Source organism: Nothobranchius furzeri, chromosome 8 (genome assembly GCF_043380555.1).
Source record: "Nothobranchius furzeri strain GRZ-AD chromosome 8, NfurGRZ-RIMD1, whole genome shotgun sequence".
Taxonomy (NCBI): Eukaryota; Metazoa; Chordata; class Actinopteri; order Cyprinodontiformes; family Nothobranchiidae; genus Nothobranchius; species Nothobranchius furzeri.
The window spans coordinates 66,106,499-66,127,864 of NC_091748.1; the positions used below are offsets into that span (position 1 = coordinate 66,106,499).

Here is a 21,366-nt window from a genome sequence, read left to right on the forward strand (position 1 = left end):
TTTCTGCTGTTTTAATTAGTGAGAAACAATTCAAACTTCTGCTTTTGTGCTTATGTAATTACTCAGAATGCATGAATGACCAGAACTAAGGTTTATTAAAGCAGGCTTGTTACAGTCCCTCTCAGCGTAACAGGACGGAGGTGTTACAACAAAATACACAACACCTTTAATCTGCCTCCTCAGCTGCTTCTGCATCAATGACATCAACTGAATTAGAGTGGATTATTAACTGGCAGCTGTACGTTCTGCAACAGTCATCAGCTAAAAATGAATAACTGCAACAGACACACCCTTAAATAGTGTTTAACAATGTTGGTGCACATGACAAGAGGAACGTTCTCAACATGGCCAGTTTAGACTGAACTGGTTTTACAACAACGCCCTGGAACAGGAAAACACCTGAACAATCACTGAAAATCAGCTGTTTTTTTTACTTTATAGATGGAAATAAGAACATCCAGCAAACAGTTTAAAGATGGAACAGCAGGTTTGTTGTGAGGTTGGTATGGAGAGGGAGATGGCAAAGTGTGTGTGTGTGTGTGGATGGGCTCTTATGGCACAGGTGATGCTCTCAAACAGGCAGATGGCCTTTCTCTCTTCAGCCGACCACTTCAGTCATCAACAGAAAAGGCAGCAGAGTGAAGAAGACACCATTCCCCTTCATACGTATGCATTGCAGAAACACACGACTGGTCCGTGTCCAAAGGCTGATGTTGGTGTAAACCAGAGACAACAAAACAGCAGCAAGCAGCTAAACTAAAATAAGAATGCTGCTTTTGGCTACAAAAATCCTCCTAGTCTCCTTTAGGTTCAACAAATAAAACAAGTGAAGAATTAAGTTAAAAACATTTTTCTTTGTATTTTAAAATGAAAATATAAAAATATGTGCTTGTTTGTTCTGAAGCCATCTGCTGTTCATTTCACAATGTTACTAAATGTGACCCCGATGCATCAAAGTGGTTTAGATCAGGATTTAGATCAGGCTTAAAGCATCAGCATCCTTAAAAAGAAACAAGAAAACAAGCATTGGCACAAACTCACAAGGGGTTTCAGAACTTTTCGGCAACAACTGAGCTATTGTGGAACCGGTGATGTGTAATGTTTTAAGAGATGCTTCTAGATGGTGCAGTAACAGATGTGGTTTATGGTGTCGGGACTGCTTCAGTAGCTGTGGAGTTAAAGAACAACAGGGATGTTTCATTCACTGGTTCTGGAGCTGAAACCAGAGTTAACACGTGCTGCAATCGTGAGAATCTTGTGTGAATTAAACCTTTCTGCTTCATCTGGTCAGACCTGACCTGCTTTCTAATAACAGAGGAAACAAAACCTACAATTAGTGCTTGGCATAAATTACGACATAAAATAATTAGTAAAAATGTTAATGATTAAAGATTTAAAGATCTCAGCAGGTCGTCACTTTTTGGACCCTCGGCCTTTGGACCGGACCAGCTGACGCCGCGCGCAACATCAAAATCCACACAGTACAAAAGAAATATAAGAACTTTTCTTTTCTTCCTCTTAAACAACTGTACAAGATAATAAAAAATTATTAATTAGTTATACATATTTATATAACAACATTGTTTATGTTATATTACTATAAAGAATTGCAACTTCTGTGACGCTCTTGTTGTCTACGGGGTGCAGTATTCCTTTTTCAGAGGGCAGGGGTCATTTTTGAGCTGAAGATGTTTGTGTGTGTAAGACCTCTGTGATGATTCATATCTATTTACATCTGTGAAAATAGAGGCAGGTTGATTCATCAGATATTAGAAAACATCATTTTGTGGGAAGAAATGAGTTTTGTAACTGCAGTAGATGTCCACTAGGGGGAGCTAGTTGACCTGTAATCCAGAGTTTCTGATGCATAAACTAACTTCACTCTCAGTCACGTTTACTCTCGGCTGTCTCTGCAGCTGTGAAGCAGAGAAGCTGAACGGACACTTGACAGTCTGGAGGACAGGCAGCTGTTCCCGTATCCCGCCCCTTCTCCCACCTCCTAACCAAAGGAATACTGCATCCCCTCTGCTAGTTTCTTCAGCTTGTGTTGCTCAGCTCTAGTGTGCATCCTGCTGGGGATTAAGAGGGAGGGAGGTCCAGCTAGGCCGGCCCGTCCCTCGGAGAGGACAGCGTCTGGGACGAGGAGCTGGAGGAAGAGGAGGCCGAGCTCTTCAGGGACCCCAGAGTCTTGCTGAACCACGAGTTTTTGGCAGCTTGTATTTCAGTCATCAGGACTCCTCGTTGGTGCTCCAGTTCCTGCAGGAAACAGGAAGGAGAACACGGATGATTGTGGGTGGAACTGCGTGCGCGCACACGCACGCACGCACGCACGCACGCACGCACGCACACACACACACACACACACACACACACACACACACACACACACACACACACACACACACGCACACAGGAAAGAGTTTTTAAAGAAATGAGCTACTTTTATAAATGTTTCATGGTATTAGAGCGGAAAAAGTTAAATTATTGGATTAAAGTTGGTGTTTAGGAAGTGATCCTAAATAATGTCACTTCCTGTAGGAAACTCCTGCATGAGTTTGTGTGATTGGTGTGAACGTATAAACACCACTTCAGCTCTGCTGACCTGGATTCGACACTTGGCCTCCACCAGCTGCAGCTTGGTCTGCGCTAGCTCCAGCTCCAGCTGTCTCAGCTGGTCCGTCAGCCCGTCCTTCTCCTCATCCAGAGGCTGGTTGGACGTCCTCTCACCGCCGGGGGAGGAAGCTTGCAGAGACCCCAGGGTGCTGAACAGATCCTTGCAGCGCTCACACCCCATCACTTTGTTCTGTTAGTGGAAAACACGACGGGTGAGTGTATACTGTAAACATCACGTGTGTTTAATATAAAACTTGTTCTGCGTCTCAAATCTGACTTCTGATTGGCGTCTGTGATTCAGTCCAGTTATAACCTCTTGTTTTATTGTCAAGCACTCTTGCAACACACAGTAATTAGAATGGAATAAAACAGATCCTCCACCACACCCACAACGAGCAACAAGGCCTGTTTGACAAAGACTAAACACTCGTGTGGGATTATTTGTGTGGCGGAGCTCCTTCTGGGTGTGACGATGAACCAACCTGGACTCGTCTCGCTGCCTAACGCGACTGGGAACCAAAAAACAGCCCATAAAATCCCAGTTGTGTCACAACTCCGATCAGCGGCGTAATCTCACCCTGACGATGTCCAGCTCTTCTTTTGTTGCCGCCTGCTGCTTTTCCAGCCGGGTGCTGAGCTGGGAGCAGATCTGAAGCAGAAGCAGGAAGTTGAGCTTCAAACAGATGAGACGTCCAGCTCACTTTCTGACAGATTACGGAGTTAGTACCTGTTTGTACTCGGATATGATTGCTGTGGTTTTCTTGATCTCCTGCTCGGCTTTTTCCAGTTCTCTCCTGAACACCTCCTTCAGCTGCAGGAAGACAAAGACGATCAGCTGCTGAATAAACAAGGAGGGTTAAAGTAACTTTATCAGCTACATTGAACCAGGACCACCACTCTTTAAGTTATCCAACTAATAAGGTAAATAATCATTTTTAAGGTGAAAGAAACTCAGTTAGGACCAATGTCCTCCAGTCTCAGTGTGTTTTTCTGTGTATTCGTGAGATCTTCTATTAAACTGTCTAATAGACAGCTCAGAATGAACTTTCTAGGAGTAATTAAATTAATTTAAGTTATTTTGTTCCAAATAAATGAGTATTTCCTGGTATGAGAAATAAAAACACGAAGACACTCCTGACATCCGAGCAGCCAATTTTCATGTTTCAGACGTTTGATAAACCACCTGAATCACCATTCTGATCTAAATGTAAAAAGTTAGATAAAAAATGCATAATCTGGTGCATCAGGGAGGACTTAGTGTTTTTTTTTTGTTATTGTCAGATTATAGATATGAAATCTTGTCCAGTTCAGGAGAAAATCTGTTTTTTATTTAAATAAATGCATTCTGCATGTAAACATATTTTACAAGTTTTTAGTAGAATTACCGGTAATTAAATCAGCAGACGTTTTGGTATAAACCGTGAGTTTATAAAACTGTTAAAAAGTGAGGATATCCTACATATTATCCGCCATATATTTTAACATAACAATGATGCTCAGCTCAGTGGCCCGGTGGAGTGTCTGCCCTGGGACTGGGAGATCGAGGTTCGATTCCTGGTCGGGTCAGACCAAAGACTTTAAAAATGGGACCCAACACCTCCCTGCTTCACACTCAGCTTTAAGCGGTTACAGTGATCCCTCGTTTATCGCGGTAGATGCGTTCCGGACCTGGCCGCGATAGGTGAAAATCCGAGAAGTAGGGACACCATATTTAAAGTATTTATTTAACAGGTATGTATTCAGTATTCAAACTTTTAAAACCCTCCCTTTACAAAGTACTGTATTTTTACTTGTTTTTTTTATAGTTTTATTACAAAAAGTGCATTTTATGATGAAATTGATGAAAAAAAAAACAGGAATTTCTTGATACTTCGCATAGAAAAATACTGCGAATCGGTGAAAAATACCGCGAATCGGCGAATTTCCCTTGAATAAGGCTCCAAAGAAAAAATCTGCGAAGTCGTGAATCCCCGATAAACGAACCATGAAGTAGCGAGAGATCACTGTAGATTGGGGGGTTAAACCACCAAATAGTTCCCGAGCGCAGCCACTGCTGCAGCTCACCTCTCCCCTCCATGGGGATGTGTTAAATGCAGAGATGAACTTCACCAGTGTGTGATGATGACTATGGGACTTTAACGTTGAATGAACAGGGTTCGGACTTCCTTTGGCAGAAGGTGAATAAAGTCACGGACGTCTGACTGACTGTAAACCTTTCCTATAACCAGTGAGACCCTTCAGTGAGCTCCACAGCTAATCTTAACGAAGGAGGAGGAGGAGTGTTACCTGAGCCGTCTCCTCCTCGTGTCGTCGCTTCTCCTCCTCGGTCTCCACCAGCCGCTGCTTGGTGCTCAGCAGCTCTTTGTTCAAAACATCTGCCTTGTCCTCTGCCTGAGTGCACACACCAGTCGGGGGTTAGTTAGACAAGATCACTAAAATAATCTATAAGGATTATAATCTCAGGTTATAACACAGCAAAACAAATAACACAACAGTCAGAAGTTGGGAGAAGATGCTGCCCTTTAACTGAGGGTGATAAATTATAATCAGGGAGTTGGGTGAGGAGCTCGGAGCAGAGCTGCTGCTCCTCCATGTGGAGATGAGGTGGATTGGGCATTTGATCAGAACGCTTCCTGGACACCTCCCGCCAGCAGGAGGCCCCCGGGTCGACCCAGGAGACGCGGGAGGGATTATGTCTCCATGTTGGTCAGAGAACACCAGGAGATCCCACTGGTGGAGCTGGTGGAGGTTACTGGAGAGAGGGAGGTTTGGGCCTTTCTGCTGGGGCTGCTACCCTCATGACCCGGACCTGGATGAGCGAGTGAAAACGGGCGGACAGACAAGTAGAGGTATCTATTACAGCCTGGATTCTGTTTTACCTGGTCCAGATCGTTCCGGAGGGCAATCTTACTGGTGAACAGTTCATGTGCCAAGTCATCGTTCTCCTGCTCCAGTCTCATACTGGCCTCCTGAAGACGGCGGTTCTCTCTCTGCACACAACACACACACACACACACACACACACACTTGTTACTGCGACGCAGCTCAGGGGACCAAAACCTGCCCTCCCCCTCCACACCCAGATGTGCACCCGCACGCACGCGCGCACACGCACGCACGCACGCACACACACACACACACACACACACACACACACACACACCTAATCTAAAGTCCTCTCTGTGGCCTCTTGTCTCATGACAACCATTCAGACAGTAAACGGTTCCACATGATGTCCATTCATGACACACAGGTGTTGTCATGGCAACCAGAGCTCATCTGACCCTGATATCCGGATCCTTTTTAACAACCATGACGTTTTCTCGTGCTTCAGCAGTTATAAAAACCATCCTCATGAACACACACACGCACGCACGCACGGACACGCACGCACACGCACGCACACGCACACGCACACACACACGCACACACACACACACACACACACACACACACACACACACACACACACACACACACACACACACACACGCAGTTAGCATGAAAACAAGTTTTATTTAAGTAATTCTGAGCCTGTCTAACAGCTGTGAGACATAAACATGAAACTCCTACAACACTGCTAACTTCACATTTTCTGAGGGATTAAATAAGATTAGGGAAAGCCTGTAGAGACAGCAATCCAGGATTGTCCAGAACCCGCCTTCTCTGTAGTTTGATTTAAATTAAACACTATTAATAAATTTATTATCACTTTAATTAGGTAAATGTACGTAATACCTGAGCTACTTTTGTTATATTAGTCGGATAATGAAATAAAATAATCTCCATAAAAATAAAAGTCTCACCCAAGAGCTGATCCTGTAAAACTACAAAACGAATCAAAATAAAAGCTGAAAGAAAATCTGACAGAAGCAGCCTGACGCCGTCCTTATAAAAAACCTCCACAGACCTGAACTAAACGACTGTTTCACTTTCCCGTCTGACCCTTTTCCTCCCTCTGCCCTCCTCTCCTTTGTTTTAGAGCCTTGAAGAGACATCTACGAATAAAAACACGAGCCACAAACAAAACAAGACAAAACTCGTACCTAAATCCCAAATATAAAGGCATTAAAGTTGATCCCTGAATTAAACGCGTACGCCATAACAAGCAGCAGAAATCCTGGTTTTTGTTCTCTTGTTCTAAAAAAACCCTGCTTTCCCTTCTGGGTAGGGCGGCTCGGTCAAGTCCAACATCTTATCTACAACTCAAGTCTTCCTTCCTTCCTCCTTTCCAGATCCAACCGTTCAGCCTCCAACATGTCTGACTTTATAGGATAAAAGGACTAGAAATGGTTTTCATCAGGTTTAAGCTAAAAAAATATAATTAACTTGTTGATTTACTTTATTAAACAAACAAAAAGTTACCTGTTTGCATTTTAAGCCATGAAATCCTTTAAATCCACACATTTATTTAGTTAAAGACAGAACATCTTTCTTGTTAATCAGCTGATGGAAAACGTTTGATCCAGTTAAAACACCTTCAGCATTTATCACCAACAACCCTTTCCTGCTAATAAACACTTCAGATCAGAAACATCCCATAATTCACTCTGCAAAATAAGCTGATGGCTTTAGCTTTACAGCCTGTGATCATCTACCAGTTCTGACCCTAAAAGTCCTCCTCAGACCTGCAGCAAATGGAAAAGTCAGACTATTTTTATCTTTTATTTCTGTAATGGTTTAACTGACATGTTATTTTATGAGCCATAAGACACAGGATTCCAAAATAAATATGAAATCAACCTTAAGGATCTGTGGGTACTGTTTAACCAGAAGATTGGAATTTTTTATTGCAGGGATTAGGTAACAGCTTCGTATTAACTCAGAGACAACAGAAGAGAGAGTCAAGTTTAAAAGTTTAAAAGATTTATTACTAACAAATTAAAACTAGACTAACTTTAAAGGGACTTTACGGACTTTTGAATTTTTATGCTCGTGATTGCCCCCCTCAGGCCAAAAGCGTATTGGCAGCTTCAATAGTAGGCTCGTGCACGAGGCGCGCATGCTGTACGTGCACACTCCTTAACGAAAAAAACAGCTTAGACAGTCCCGTGTGTGTGTGTGTGTGTGTGTGTGTGGGTGTGTGTGTGTGGCCCGGAGGACAGAGGACAGGAGAACACGCAGCTAATTAATTAAATAATTTGGTTCTGTACCTTTCTCTTCAGCACAGCCGACAAAGGTTTACGATGGTTCAGTCCTTCTGCATGCTCAGATCATTCCCTTCCCTTGCTTGAAAAATTGTTCCAAAATGAAAGTTGAACCCATGTCTTTTTTATCTGTGAATTCAATGCCGTTCGGCGAGTCTCAAATAAAAATTTGGGCATCTTACTGTAAAGAATATACAATTAATGTAAAATAGAAACTCTAAATAAACTATGTTCACATCCAGAATGAAACCCGGTTCATCTACATGGGAGTCAGACATCTTACAAGGTGAGCTACACTCTAATAACATTTACAGCATCTATAACTTTTATATCCTTGATGACAGCTGAAACAACATCAAACCAAAGAACGGTTCAAAGCGAAAATGGCTATTTTGTTGCTAATTTGCAGGAAATATCTAGAAGAAAGTTCTACAGAAAGTAGCTAAGGTTCCTCAGAAATGTAGCTAGGTTCATCACTAGGCGTTAGGAACAGCAACAAAGTCACTGAGTTGGCACTGCCTCTCTCTCTGCTGCTAAAGCTATGGATAGCAAATGCTACGGGCGATGCCTGAGCATGAACGCGCATGAAGCAGCCTGCTCGACCCGAGCATCTCTCTTTTTCTGTGATTTTACAGAAAAACAGGCAATCACAGTAAAAATGCCAGGGCTCATTCTACAGGACCAGGGCATTGCAGGAGAATGTATGAAGAAGATATTTATTATTTCTATACATGTTTTGGCCGTCAAACTTCCATAATGCCCTTTTAAACACTAAATGTATGGTGCAACTACGGTGAATGAGACGGAGAATGGTGTAGTGTGGAATGTTGCTCAGAACCAGCAAATCCGAAGAAACGATTAGTTCTGGTGGGAAATGAAGGTGATGTCTTCGCGCTAAGCTTTGATTTGGAGATTCATAAACACATTCGACGCCATTCTGTCGGCCTACATACCCTTTTGGACGTCCCCGTTAGATCAGGAATGTTGAGGTCCAGCTTGACCCTCTCTGGAACTGAAGCTGGTAAGAAAAGCAGCGGTTGCCGACCAGTCTTTGAGATACTTCCGGGTCACGACAGTTTTGTTGGCATCTAGAGACCCAAAACTGGGTCGTGATGGTTTAGCTTTTATTCTGAAAGAAACCGTTGCAGCAGTTGGAACAGCAACAGATTTTATCCAGCTTGTCGTTGGTTCTTTCGGCTGAAGAGGAAAGTTACGGATTGGCCACTCCGTCACTTCTCTAGAACGCCTTGAACTCGCGTTAGAGATGACGTGGGCATAGTTTTATACTTCGGATGCTTTGGTTTCTGGTCGAATGAAAAGGTGACAGATTTACCAAGCACCACCAAAACCACGCCTCCGTCAGATCTGGCGGATTCTGATTGGATCAGTGAAACAATGTGTCATGTCTTAATGCTACATGAGATCAGTCCTAGTGGAAACATTTAAAGTCATATTACTTATTATATTCTATAGGATTATAATAAAGTACTTAATATTTTGATTTCACAGATTAGTCACATCTTATTATTGACTAACACTTTGTTTGATTAGCTTTATTAAAAATTGAGTTCTTTGATTTATTAAAAGGAGCGAGTCCATTCTTCATTCTTCTGTTGAGCTGGAAAGAAGCAGTTTAGAAGCAAATGCATGAGATCCTGAGGCCATATCTCATGCAGACTAGTTCTGTGTCAGAGGAGAGGGGGAAATGACTTTTGGTGGAAAACAGTCATTTCATTCCGTTACATTTCTGAACCGAATTTAATTGGTGCATCAAAGAAACTTCCGTCATGCATCAAAAAGTAGACAATTAAATGTGTGTGTGACATTAATACTGAGCAGGGATAAAATATGATGAAGAGCAGATGAAGTGTGTGTGTGTGTGTGTGTGTTTCAATCAGTTTCCCTCCTATAAATACCTGCCTCACCTCTCCTGTTTGGTGTCGTATGAAGACGAGCTAAATAAAACTCAGCTGACAGATTTATTTGAGAAGACAAAGCTTTTCTCACAAGAGATTTCTAATTTTAGAAACATTCATTTTACCAAAAATACTTTTTAGAGCAAACTGTGGAGGAAAAATGACTTTTCTCTATTTTTATTTTCCTTAAACAGAATTTAAAACATCACTGGATGCTTCATGGAGGAGGAAAGGCTTACAGGTGAGCACTCTGTGTGTGTGTGTGTGTGTGTGTACCTGGAATTGGCCGATCGGGTCTTCTTGTTGCAGCTGGCTCTCTCTCAGACTCTGATATTCCTTCTCAAACTTCTTCAGCTTTTTGGTCGGAACCTGAAAACAACAAAATCATAAACTAAGTTGTTTTAAATGATTAAAGGTCATGTCTCATGGTGTTAATGTGTGTTTATTAGAGGCTGAACAGCTCCGTGTCTGGGTACCGGCCCCTCCTCTGCAGCTTAGCAGACACCAGTGACCCTTTACAAAAGGTCAGAGGTCAGCTAAAGGGCTTTACTAACAGGAAGTTAAAGGGTTTGTCAAACATCAAGTCATGATTATTCTGAAAGATTTCCTAACTTTGTCAGAAACATCATTTCCTGTAAGCACTGTGGCCAACATGTCGCCGTAAACCTTACTTATTTGATTTATTTAACCCGAGGAGTTGACCGAGAACCCGTTCTCATTTCCTCCTGAGATGGAAGCCCAGCGTGAGCTGAGGTGGGCTGATGGTCACGATTCACAGATGGTAAATTAACCCACAGCTGGCAGGAACATGTTTATTAAGCACGACTAAAATGTAACCAATTAAACAGCTGCAATAAAAACTGATCATTCCAGTGTTTGTGTGTGTCATTGTTGGGTCTGCTGATTCTTTTGTCTTCTGTAGTTTAATGATTCAACAAAGCAGATTCAAAATGTTAATTTTGTTCAGTAAAGAAGAAACCGTCTGAAAACAGAGTCTAAAGAGATGAAATAATGAAGTCTTCCATACACGAAGGATTCATCACGTTATCTAGGACTCACCATAACTTTTATTAGACATGAAGTAAAAATGAATCCAAACACACCTATTTTTTCCCTTCATCTGTTTGTGTTCACCTGCTTCAGGTAGCTGGTAGAGTTACCTCCCCTACGTGGAAACAGCGTTGCCATAGCGCCCACTATCAGGGTTTGGGGCTTCAAGTCACATGACCTCTCCTCTGAGAGTGGCTCCTTATGTTTGTTCATACTTGGTGTGATATAAAACCAGAACCAATCTGATGGAGAACCTTAGTTTTGTTTGGAGGAAACAAAACATTTCCTCCTTTATTTGGTATTTTCATAACAAAAACAGCTTATGATGAATGAAAGGGGTCTGAGATTTAGAGCAGACCACTAGACTCCCAGGGACACCTGTTACCTGTCCTAAAGAACGACCTGTGACATCATCGCCGTCTTTAACAACTCACGACAAAAGCCACTAAAGTGGGTAAACACCATGGATGGTGTAGCTGACACACAATTCCTCAGCGGCGACAGCAGAACTCAGATTCTTTCTGTTATCTGGTAGAGAACGAGCAGCTCGGCCCCTGCTGGCAGGTTAATCATCACTCCTGTAACGTTCCGGTGGAGAGGAAGAGCATATCTGAAGGCAGGTTAGCAGGTTAGAGCTGCACCATTTTTTATTCCCTTTCTGAGAATTCCCTAGAAAGTATCTGGAATATAAATGATTTTCAACAACAAAGGATCTGTTTGTTGGTGTTTATTTAAATGTCAGAGAGCAAAAGGACATTTTTACTATAACAGCACCGCTGCTGCGACTCAAGAACGGGAACGCTCACAGAGAAACTGGAGCTGAAGATCCTTAGAGATGAGCTGAAGTTGTTTCTTAATCAGGATTCAGTTTCTGTGGTGAAATAAAACATGACAAAACAGAATCTACACCCCAACTTCCCTCTCAGCTCACTTACTTCTGGCTTCATCGTCTACTCATTTACTGCAATTCCTCACAAACACACCAGGAAAACGGTAGAATTCCCCAAAGTTTGCATTGATAATAAGAAAAGTTGCATTTGTTTTATTTTTAAGTGTTTCTTGCCAATAAAAAGCTGCTTGAATCAAACTTCAGAACTTTTATTTTGAAAAATGTATGAAAGCCTTTATATTTTCTTTCCTCCCCAACCAAAGCCCCCATCTCATTCATTAGTACTGTGCAATGTTTCAGTTTGTTTGTTTTTCTTGTGGTTTTAATAAAACTCTAATGATGAAACTACAGACAAGCGAGAAACTAGCTGCTGATCGTAAAACCGGCAGCTCACCAACACCCCTAAAACACACAAACACCATTTAACGACGCGCAACCTAAAACTGAGATGGTCTGACAGTAATTCAAACACACCTTCCTGTTAAAACCACAGATAATCTTCAGTTTTTAACCTCCTTCTCTAATATGCTGACGCTACTGGACGTGGGAAGGCTTGTGTTTGCTAGATCATTAGTTTTTTATGAGTAATGTAGCGATTAAACTTCTGATGGGTGAGTTAGCAGCTGTAAACAGTTAGGAGCAAAGCATAATTCTTCCTGCAAAACGACTACAAAGGTTGTTTATAGTTGATCTGGATGTATTAAAAACAGACGTGAGGGGTAGCAGTAGCTCAGGAGGTAGAGCGGGTTGTCCGGTAATCAGAGGGTTGTGGGATCGATCCCGGCTCTCGCATGAGAACGCTGCTGGTGGTGGTCTGAGGGATCGGTGGTAGCCTAGCTTCTGCCAGCGGTGCTTTGTCAAGTCGGCTACTGTAATTTACTCATGTTAATTATTTTCATTTGCAGTCAATGTGATTATTTAGGTCACCATGAATAATTAGGATCATTACTGAGTACTGATCATGACTTTTTCCACACAAAATGCTAACTGTAACCATTTACTCACACTGTTAAGCTAAAGCTAACAGAATACTGCCAGATTAGGAGAATGAGTGGGCTGGGCTATCCAACTCTGAGGAATTTAGCAATATACTAATTTTCACTAAGGAGTGGGATATCCCTTTAATCCAGAGTATTGTTAGAAAAATTCACACCCCCTCGTAGTCCAAGAGGCCAGAGGACAGAAAAAGATCAGGTCAGATTTAAAAAATGCAATTAAAGGTTCTGCGGGGAATGGTATCAGGCCCAGTTTTAGCTCGCTGACCTGAATCCATGCAGCAGAAAATGGAACTGGTCCCAAACCTCTAAGTGGAGGTCACTACCTATGAGTTAAACACACATACATGATGCTTACTTGCGTGTGTGTAGAGTGAAGTAAAGGGTGAGCTGCTCAAACACACGTGGAGACGGCCCGGAGTTTGAATATTAAAATAAGAATAAAGCCAAGTGGACATTTGGAGAAAACTAGGCCACAGAATTAAATTACCCACGTGAGGGGAACACACACACAAGTACACGCACGCATGCACACACTGACAGCAACACGAGTACATGTCTGACACTCAAAAGTCAGAAAATTCTCCAGAAGTGGCACATCGCTCACCCACATGTTCACGAGTGGGCAGCATCAACTGCATGGAAGGAACCACGCATCTCCTGTCAAAACGTATTTTCCGCCACCGTTAATGAGTAAAAATCCAACTATCAGCATCAGAGAACAAGTGGCAGCCATCAGCATCAGATTAAAAACTGCAAGTCACATGAGAGGAAGCAGCAGCAAAGCAAGACAAGTAAAAATGAATAAGTAACCAGGGTGACGGGAGGGCAGACCTACCGCAGGTCTGGGAGTTCTGAGTGGTTTAGAATGAGCGACCAAGCAAGCCAAGGTGTCCTCCTCACCGGGACGTTCCACCACATGAGCATCGTAGGCCACCATAATGGACACCTCCTGCATCATCTTGGCTCCTCCGAGCAGCGAAGAGGAGGAGAGAATGAAGGAGGAGGAGGGATCGTGGGGAGGAAGGAGAGAAGAGGAGTGCAGCGGAGAGCTTTTGTTCCTCTCTGACAGCAGAGGAGGCGACTGGCTGCTTTCACGAGCCGGAGCTGAGCCACGCCCACTGAGACGGAGGAGGAGGAGGAGAGAGGAGGGAAGCAAGACAACACACCTGTTTGTCTCTCCCTCTCTCTCTGTAACGCTAGAAGTGTGTGACAAAGCAGGATGAGTTTGCTTTTTCTTCTTTTCCAGCGAACACTTCCTTCTCCGCTCCCTCTCCTTTGTGCTCCTCCCTCCTTTAATCCCTCTCACTCTTTTTTACGTTGAAGTTCAGTTTTTTTTTATTTCATTTCCTGCTGCTAGTAGAAAATAAAGATAAAAGCTTGTTTGCACAGTTCAACTCTGTGTGTGAGTGTGTTTGTGGTTAAGATAGGAAGGAAGTAGTCAGATCGACCGCAGAGGCTTCAGTTACACCTCGCTCACGTCACGCCAGGAAGTCGAGCGAGAACAAATTCAAGAACGGAAGAAATTTAACATAAAAAGCCTGAATGTTGTTGTCATCCTGAAGGATCCCTGACAGTAAATCCCTTCTATTTACAGACAGTCATTAACTTACCGCAGTTATCATTTAGTCCTTAACTGACATCGATTTTTTCCCTTATTAGGTAAAGTCAGATTTATCTGGATAATGACAAATTAATAAGAAACTAATTAAACGTTGCCTATAAAAGCCTTCCGATGTGAGTTTTAAATATAAAAACGCTTAAACTGATCTGTTTATTGCATATTTAACAGCTCTAGTAAGAATAAGGAGCATTTCTATTTGAAAATGTGAATTAAATCTTAAAGTAGCAACAAAATGAACCTTTTTTTCCTAAACCTGTGCAATAGAAAAGGACACGAGTCACTGCGGTCCCTCCTTGTTCTAATGTTTCCCAAAACACGAGACCAGTTTTATCTGGTTCTTAAAACAATTCAGTCTTTGATTTGATTGATTAATAACGTCAGCAGCACTTGTTTATTAGTGGTATCAAACAAAAAATTTTAGAGTTTATACGATTCGTCATCTGAAAACCTAAAAACCGTGTGCAGATGAAGGAATTTGACAAAACCCAGATTAATAATTCAACCGCTGAGCTGCAAATGATTATGTGACGATTTCCTCTCCTCGTTCTTAAAGCCGGCGCTCCAGCTGACGGTACAGTGGACGCTTAAGAAGGCAGAAAAATTCAAATTCTCCCCCAAAATCCCCAGAAAGCCTAAGCCACCCGGCTGCCCGTTGTGCTCATGGAGCTAAGGTGCCGTGGAATTCTTCTGCTGCTTTAAGCTGCTTATGGAGTTGGGCTGATCCGACTGAAACGCTGACGGAGAGAAATATGTAAAAAGGAGGAGTGAGAGGAGGAAATGGAGCTCTGACAAGCTGGTTTGGTGCTTATTTACAACCATCTCCCAGTACAAACAACCCTAACCCATGAATAACTATGTCATCTGTAACTGGTGGTGATCATTCAGACCGCCTGAGCTACTTTACTGCTGGGTGAAATCTGTTTACCGGACATAACTTCCTTCAGTCTTACACTTTTTAAATGAAAAGGCCATCTGAGATCTGATGTGATCGTCGGTGAAAGCCTCTCAGATGAGATGTGACAAACTGTGTGGAGATGCTTGGTGAAACATAACTAACAAGATAGGTGGTTTTATGGGATGCGTCTGATGAAAAGTTTGTTTTTATCTCCATCTGACTAACTGTGAGGGAATATTCTATTGTTAGACTTTACAGACATGGTTATAAATATCACAGCAGAAAGAAGAGTGTTTTTAAGGAGAAGACCTGAGGTGTTTGTGTGTTTTCTGATCACATTCAAGGTAGAGTTCAAGAGTCAGGATTCAGCTGCAAAAATTCAACTTCAGGAGTTCTCCAACAAACGTGGTGACCTCCTGGCGACCCAAAGCGGTCGTCACCTGATAAAGTCAACACCTCACTGGTGTCACGTGATCGGAGAAGCACGATTGATTGGCTAGAAGCAACTCAACTCGATCGAGTGACGATTGCTTTGGCTTGGGTCTCAAGGTCACCTCAGTTGTAGGTGAATTTCTGATGTTGAATTTTTACCGATGAAGTTTTAATGGTATATTTTAAGTTATAAAATTCACAGAACAAAAAAAGTCATGTTCTGGTGAGACTGTTTCTTCCATACTCTACCGCCTATACAGACCTGTAGATCTGTTTTCTGTTAGTGTTTGATTTCAGGAAAATGTGCCTGAAACAAGTTGTTTGAAAAAGTCCTTTAATGTGATGTCACGCATCAGACACGCCCCCTCCCCCCCTTTGATGCTGGAAGAGCAGTGACTCTACTCTGAGCACCTCCCAGGTGTTTCAGCTGATAGCAACCAATCAGGGGTTGGGTGGGTGTGGCCAGCTTCAGCATGTTTTTTAAGCCCTGAAACGGCTCATTCTGGAAGGTACTGAAACTGTCAATAATGAAACTACTGAGATCGCTTTATGATGCACTGATTATGTGTTAAAAAACCTCAGAAACATGTTTTGTATTAACCATTGAACTATTATAAGTTAAAAAAATGTTAGAATATGTCTTCTTAAACTGAGCATCCCCAAATAAAACAGCTCTGGAGGCAGCTAAGGCTAATAACTCCTTAATGACTAAAAAACAACCTAACAGATTAATTTAATTAAGTGATCTTGGAGGAATTGTCTTACATCTCAGAAGAGAACTGAAGAACATCAGTCCTTTCAATACTGCACCAGAAGGATGAAGAAATGAGAAAACGTTTGTTTGTCTAGAGGCTGCATCTCCTCATCAGATGAGCCCTTCAGGCTAACATCATCCGTTTCTTGTCACACACTATTACACACCTAATGATACCGCAGCTCTCCTTGCTATGGAGATGTTTCTGGGAAGACATTGTTCGCACATCACAAAAAAGGAGCAGAGGGGCTGTTGTCGGTGTGTGACTGCAAGCTTTAAATTTAGTAAGTTGTGTTTCTGCAAAATCTTGCAAGAAGGCCAGACTTCTACCAGAGATAAGGAGTGAGTCAGTGCAGGACATCCTGTTTGTGCGTAAACACCGAAATATGTCACACATGGATGATGCGCTCTACTAATGTTCACAGCAAAAAAAAAAAAAAAGCTTTATTTATTACATGTTTCAGTAACGAGTGTTTAATCAGAAAAAAACAGAAATGTTAAAATATCAGGATGTAAAGAGTCATGGACAGATAAGGGAAACAACAGGGTGGAGTGAGGGCAGTTATCACCTCCATCTTAGTTAGTTTGTTTCTTAATCACACACACACACACACACACACACACACACACACACACACACACACACACACACACACACACACACACACACACACACACACACCCGTATCAATTTAAGTCTCTGGTGACTTCAGCGAATTCCCTGAATGCCAGCCGCCTCCTTCAGGTCAGCAGCTCCGTGATAACGAGCGTGCCCAAAGGAATTTCACGAGCTCTGAGGAAAACTATGACTACCATCCGTGGAAGCTGGGTTTTATCTGGAATCTTCAGACCAAGGTTCAGAACACAAGTTCAGACACAAATGAACAATTCACTGTCAAATGTTTGAAGTTGTTAATCTGTTTTCTATTTTGAATAGAAAGAAAACCTCAATGGGTGTGTGTGTGTGTGTGTGTGTGTGTGTGATAAGTCAGCAGTTCTGTTCTATAATGAGATATAAAAGAAATGATGCATAATATGGAGGACGTTTGTGTGCAGCGCTCCATTCCTACCTTGATGTTGCAGGCCTGCTCCATGAGCCTCCGTGCGTTCTCTGCAGCTCTGTAACGTTTAGGAAGCTGGACTCTGAAGAACTTGAGAGCACCCTCAAAGTCTGCCTGCAAGAGGTCCTCTTTGGATGTCTAGGAGACATGAAGCGGAGGGAGGTGAGGTGGTGGAGGAGATAAACGTATGTTCATAAGGAGTGACACACAGTTGGTGATTATTCTTGGTAGTTGATTCATGTTTAAATGTCTTGTTCTATTTTTAGAATGGATTCAAACAGTAGAATGATTCAACAGAATGTCTCTGATTATTCTCTTATTCCGTGCCTATTTAATACATTTAGTAACATCTAATTAGACGACAAAAACAAAAACATATCTGGAAACTGGTTTCCAAAGTTCACTAAATCAGATTCAAACTCAGCTTTTGTTTTTCACAATCCCCTCAAAAATGGTTTCTGTTATTGTTTAAAATGATGGTGTTAGCTAATATGGAGATGAACGAGTGAGTTTAGATTAATCATACAAGCACAGAAACAGCACCATCTAGTGGTGTAAAGCCACCTGGACACAAGAGTGTATGAAGAGAAAAGTCCTGAGTGTGTGAGATCCGTTATTCGGACCAAAACCCTCTTCTAAGTTAGATCACTGTTGTTTCATGTTTTTACTTCTACATTATTTAAACATTTCTGGGCAGAGAAAAGAAAACAACAGAGTTGTTGAGTTAACCAGTGAAGTTAACTGTTTCAACACGAGTCAGACTTCTGCACCACTAAAACCATTGTCATGCTCATTGTGTTTATTTATCCTCCTCATCTCACCGCCAGCAGTTTGGGGACGAAGAGTCGGTGTCCCATCCCAAACAGATCCATGACCCTGCAGAAAGAATCTGCTGAGGCTTGACCGCCGTGAGCGCTCTCCTCCTCCTTTCCCTCTCCATCCTCCAGTGCTCTGCGTGCTGCTGGCAAGGACAGATGTGGATTCAGGCCTGGTGTGAGGGGAGGGGAAGGTGGAGGGGTGGGGCAGGGCAGGGGAGAGGGGCTGCCCCGCTCCAGGGCCAGGGTGGCAGATGAATCCAGAGTGTCTCTGTCGCTGGAGGAGTGCTAGAGGATGGATGTGCTGGGATCAGAGGTATTTTAGAGTCAGCGCTGGCGGATAAACACACACCAGTCAGGAGACGCTCAGAGAGTCAGTGATTGGGGAAGCTAACATGTGTACAGGGTGATGGAAGAGGCCGCTCAGCTTCTACCGCTGTCAGAGTCCAGAAACGGCCTCCGGGTGCCTCGAAACCACACTCAGGAAGCCATGAGATGACACTGTTTTTAGCATAATGCCGAGTCCTCCAGCTACCAGCCAGACTTCCTCTGAAATCCAGTCACAACGCCCCACTCGTCTCTTGCTCTGGCAAACTCCAGCCAATCGCAATCCAGTATGCTGTTGCCTGGCAACAAAACCGCTCAACACGTGGGCTGCTGCTCCAGCAAACTGCAGCGATGGGTGAGTGCTCCACCAATTTTTTTTGTTTCTTCTTTTTAATGAAACTTCAAAGCCTTGAAGGACTTCCCCGTGAGGCTGCGGAAGCGTTTGGGTTCAGAGCAGAACATCAAAGCAGGCGATGCACTTTGTACCTTTCTCCCCACAAACGTGAGGCCTCTCCTGACCAGGTTTTAGCATTCTTTCAAATGTAAAAATGTCCAAATGAGCCAGAGCCGAGGCAGACTGGATGTGGGTTGTTAACATTAGGAACGTGGCACTTCTGTGCCTGCAGGAGATGATGCTCAGGGTCACTTCATGGCTGAGTTAACTCTGAACTCAGCGAGCCACACACAAACAGAGGATGCATGCAAACTAAAATCCTTTGAAACGGATATTGTGCAAATCCATGCAGCAGACCCACAGTCCCATCAGTTCCTCCGGCATGGACTCCAGCGTCTCCCCCGCTGCTGGGATCTTGTTACCAAGAGCAGCCAGGCATCCGGTCTGTATCAGTTAGTGGATCTTTCAGATGAGAAGCCAGCTCCTTCAGATGGAAACTCACGTCTGTGTGAGCGACACGGCCCAGTGGAGGAGTGTTTGCATCAGGGGATGTTGTTGCACTGTCAGGGATGTTGTTTCTGGCCAGTTTGGGCGAGGCAAAGCTGCCTCAGCGTTTCCCATCAGCCCTGATCCTCCTCTGATCTTTGTGATGCTAACAGCTAATAGCTAACAAGCTGGTATGGGCGTCTCCGTTGCAGATCAGGGTGGATGTACAGAAATAGCACGTAAAAAATAAATAAATATATATATATATCCAGCCAACAGAGAAAAAGGTAAAGGTGGAATTAGATGAGGAGTGAGAAAGGAGGCAACGATGAAAAAAATTAAGTAGTGAGGGAGAGAAGACGCTCCAAGCGGGCATCCATGAAAAATAAAGCTAGAGAAAAAACAAAACACTGAGCTTTGCTCTCTCAGATTCAGAATGCTAACGCTATAGCTGATGCTCTTGTGATGTGAACACCGACTGCCAAGCTGTTCAGGGAGGGAGGCGAGCACGGATGAAGGGAGGGGTGAGGAGAGCAGGGAGGAGTGCAGGAGGGAGCAGCGGAGGAAAATGTCGTCATGCCTGGCCAATAGTATCCAGGCAGTGGAAGCCCCATCCTCCCCCTCCCCATCCTCATGTGCTCCCATTTCCAACATCAGCATCTGAAACAATTTGCAGCAAATGACTGAGAATGTGTGGATGTGCTTTTCTACAATGAATAATTTTTTTTTGTATGAAACGGAATACTTGGGTAGCAAAATGTTTAGATTTTATCCCCTAAATTGTACCCAAAAACACACAATAAATATCTGATTCCATACATGTTTTGGATATGGATGATATATTACCACTAATACTATGTACCGTTTGATTTAAAAATAAAAACACAGGACGTTCAGTATGAGATGCTCCCAAAAATTATTGATTCAGTAGATTAAAGAATGTTTTTCTGCATTTTAACGTAAATTATTTGTGAGTTTTTGTCTGTGAAGCCATCAATGACCTCTTGGTAGTTCTCCAAATCAATATATGCCTGGGTCATTCAACTCAAGATGAATGATAAGTTATCTGAATGTGTTTCAGGTGCAGAGTGGTAAAATGGTAAATGGCCTGTATTTGATATAGCGCCATCTAGAGTCCTGGAACCCCCAAGGCGCTTTACAATACAATCAGTCATTCATCCATTCACACACACGTTCAAACCCTAGTGATGATGAGCTACATTGTAGCCACAGCTTCCCTGGGTACATGAGGATGATTCTTCCCAACTGCCTGGGCCACTCTCAGATGGGACAAATAAAACCAAGTAAGCCATTTTCTCTCCTCTACATCAAATGGTGTCTTAGTCGTTTTAAAAAAGGCTTTCACAAATAAGCATTCATTGTTTTCAAATGTACTTCTGTTTGTAGAATCCCTGAGTTAACTTTCATGGACAATAAAAGATTTTAAAAGATGCACATCAAGGTAAATTGAAACTCAAGTGTCTTGTCCACGCTCCTGGACAGACATTCCCCATCATGCGCTCTGCGCTCCTCTGACCAAGGCCTGCTCGTTGTTCCTCGTTCTAGGTGTCGTACTCGTGGGGACCGGGCTTTCTCAGCACTAGCACCGTCACTTTGGAACCAGTTGCCACCCTCAGTTAGGCTGTCCCCATCTCTGCCAGTCTTCAAGAGCCGCCTAAAAACACACCTCCTCCGCTTGGCGTTCCCTGAATGTATTTGAGTTAGGCCATCATTTATGTTGATTTTATCTCACAGTCTTCATTGGTTCAATTTTTCCCTTGTTTTACACATTTGTATTCTACTAGAATGTTTCACCTTTTTTGTAATTTGTAATCTGTAATTTGAATTGCTTTTATTTTCTGATTTATTCACTTTATTTGACTTTGTACTGTACAGTGTTCAGCGCCTTGGGCTTCCTGACAGGGTTGCGGAAGGCGCTTTATAAATAAAGCTTTGATTGATTGATTG

At 42.8% G+C, this 21,366-nt stretch overlaps 1 protein-coding gene and 1 long non-coding RNA gene across 5 annotated transcripts in view; one reads left to right on the forward strand and one right to left on the reverse strand.

The window, feature by feature from the left end:
• Positions 1–1,956: 1,956 nt before the first annotated feature.
• Positions 1,957–21,366, reverse strand: part of rabgap1l (RAB GTPase activating protein 1-like) — a 124,221-nt gene continuing 104,811 nt past the window's right edge. For 2 of the 4 annotated variants that reach the window (XM_015970875.3, XM_054752186.2), the window contains 8 exons: positions 17,386–17,514; positions 9,953–10,045; positions 5,493–5,603; positions 4,900–5,004; positions 3,341–3,424; positions 3,191–3,262; positions 2,603–2,803; positions 1,957–2,256 (listed from right to left, as the gene is read on the reverse strand). In XM_015970875.3, the coding sequence (XP_015826361.3) occupies positions 2,101–2,256; positions 2,603–2,803; positions 3,191–3,262; positions 3,341–3,424; positions 4,900–5,004; positions 5,493–5,603; positions 9,953–10,045; positions 17,386–17,514 (951 nt within the window). In that variant the 3' untranslated portion in view covers positions 1,957–2,100. Of the gene's footprint in view, positions 2,257–2,602; positions 2,804–3,190; positions 3,263–3,340; positions 3,425–4,899; positions 5,005–5,492; positions 5,604–9,952; positions 10,046–13,448; positions 13,781–17,385; positions 17,515–18,197; positions 18,395–21,366 lie in introns of those variants that run through there. The other 2 variants (XM_054752187.2, XM_015970876.3) reach the window with 2 other exon arrangements.
• On the forward strand, positions 20,571–21,091 carry LOC129167809 (uncharacterized). Its single transcript, XR_008566153.2, has 3 exons — positions 20,571–20,702; positions 20,806–20,860; positions 20,965–21,091. It is a non-coding gene; the product is annotated as an uncharacterized lncRNA (long non-coding RNA).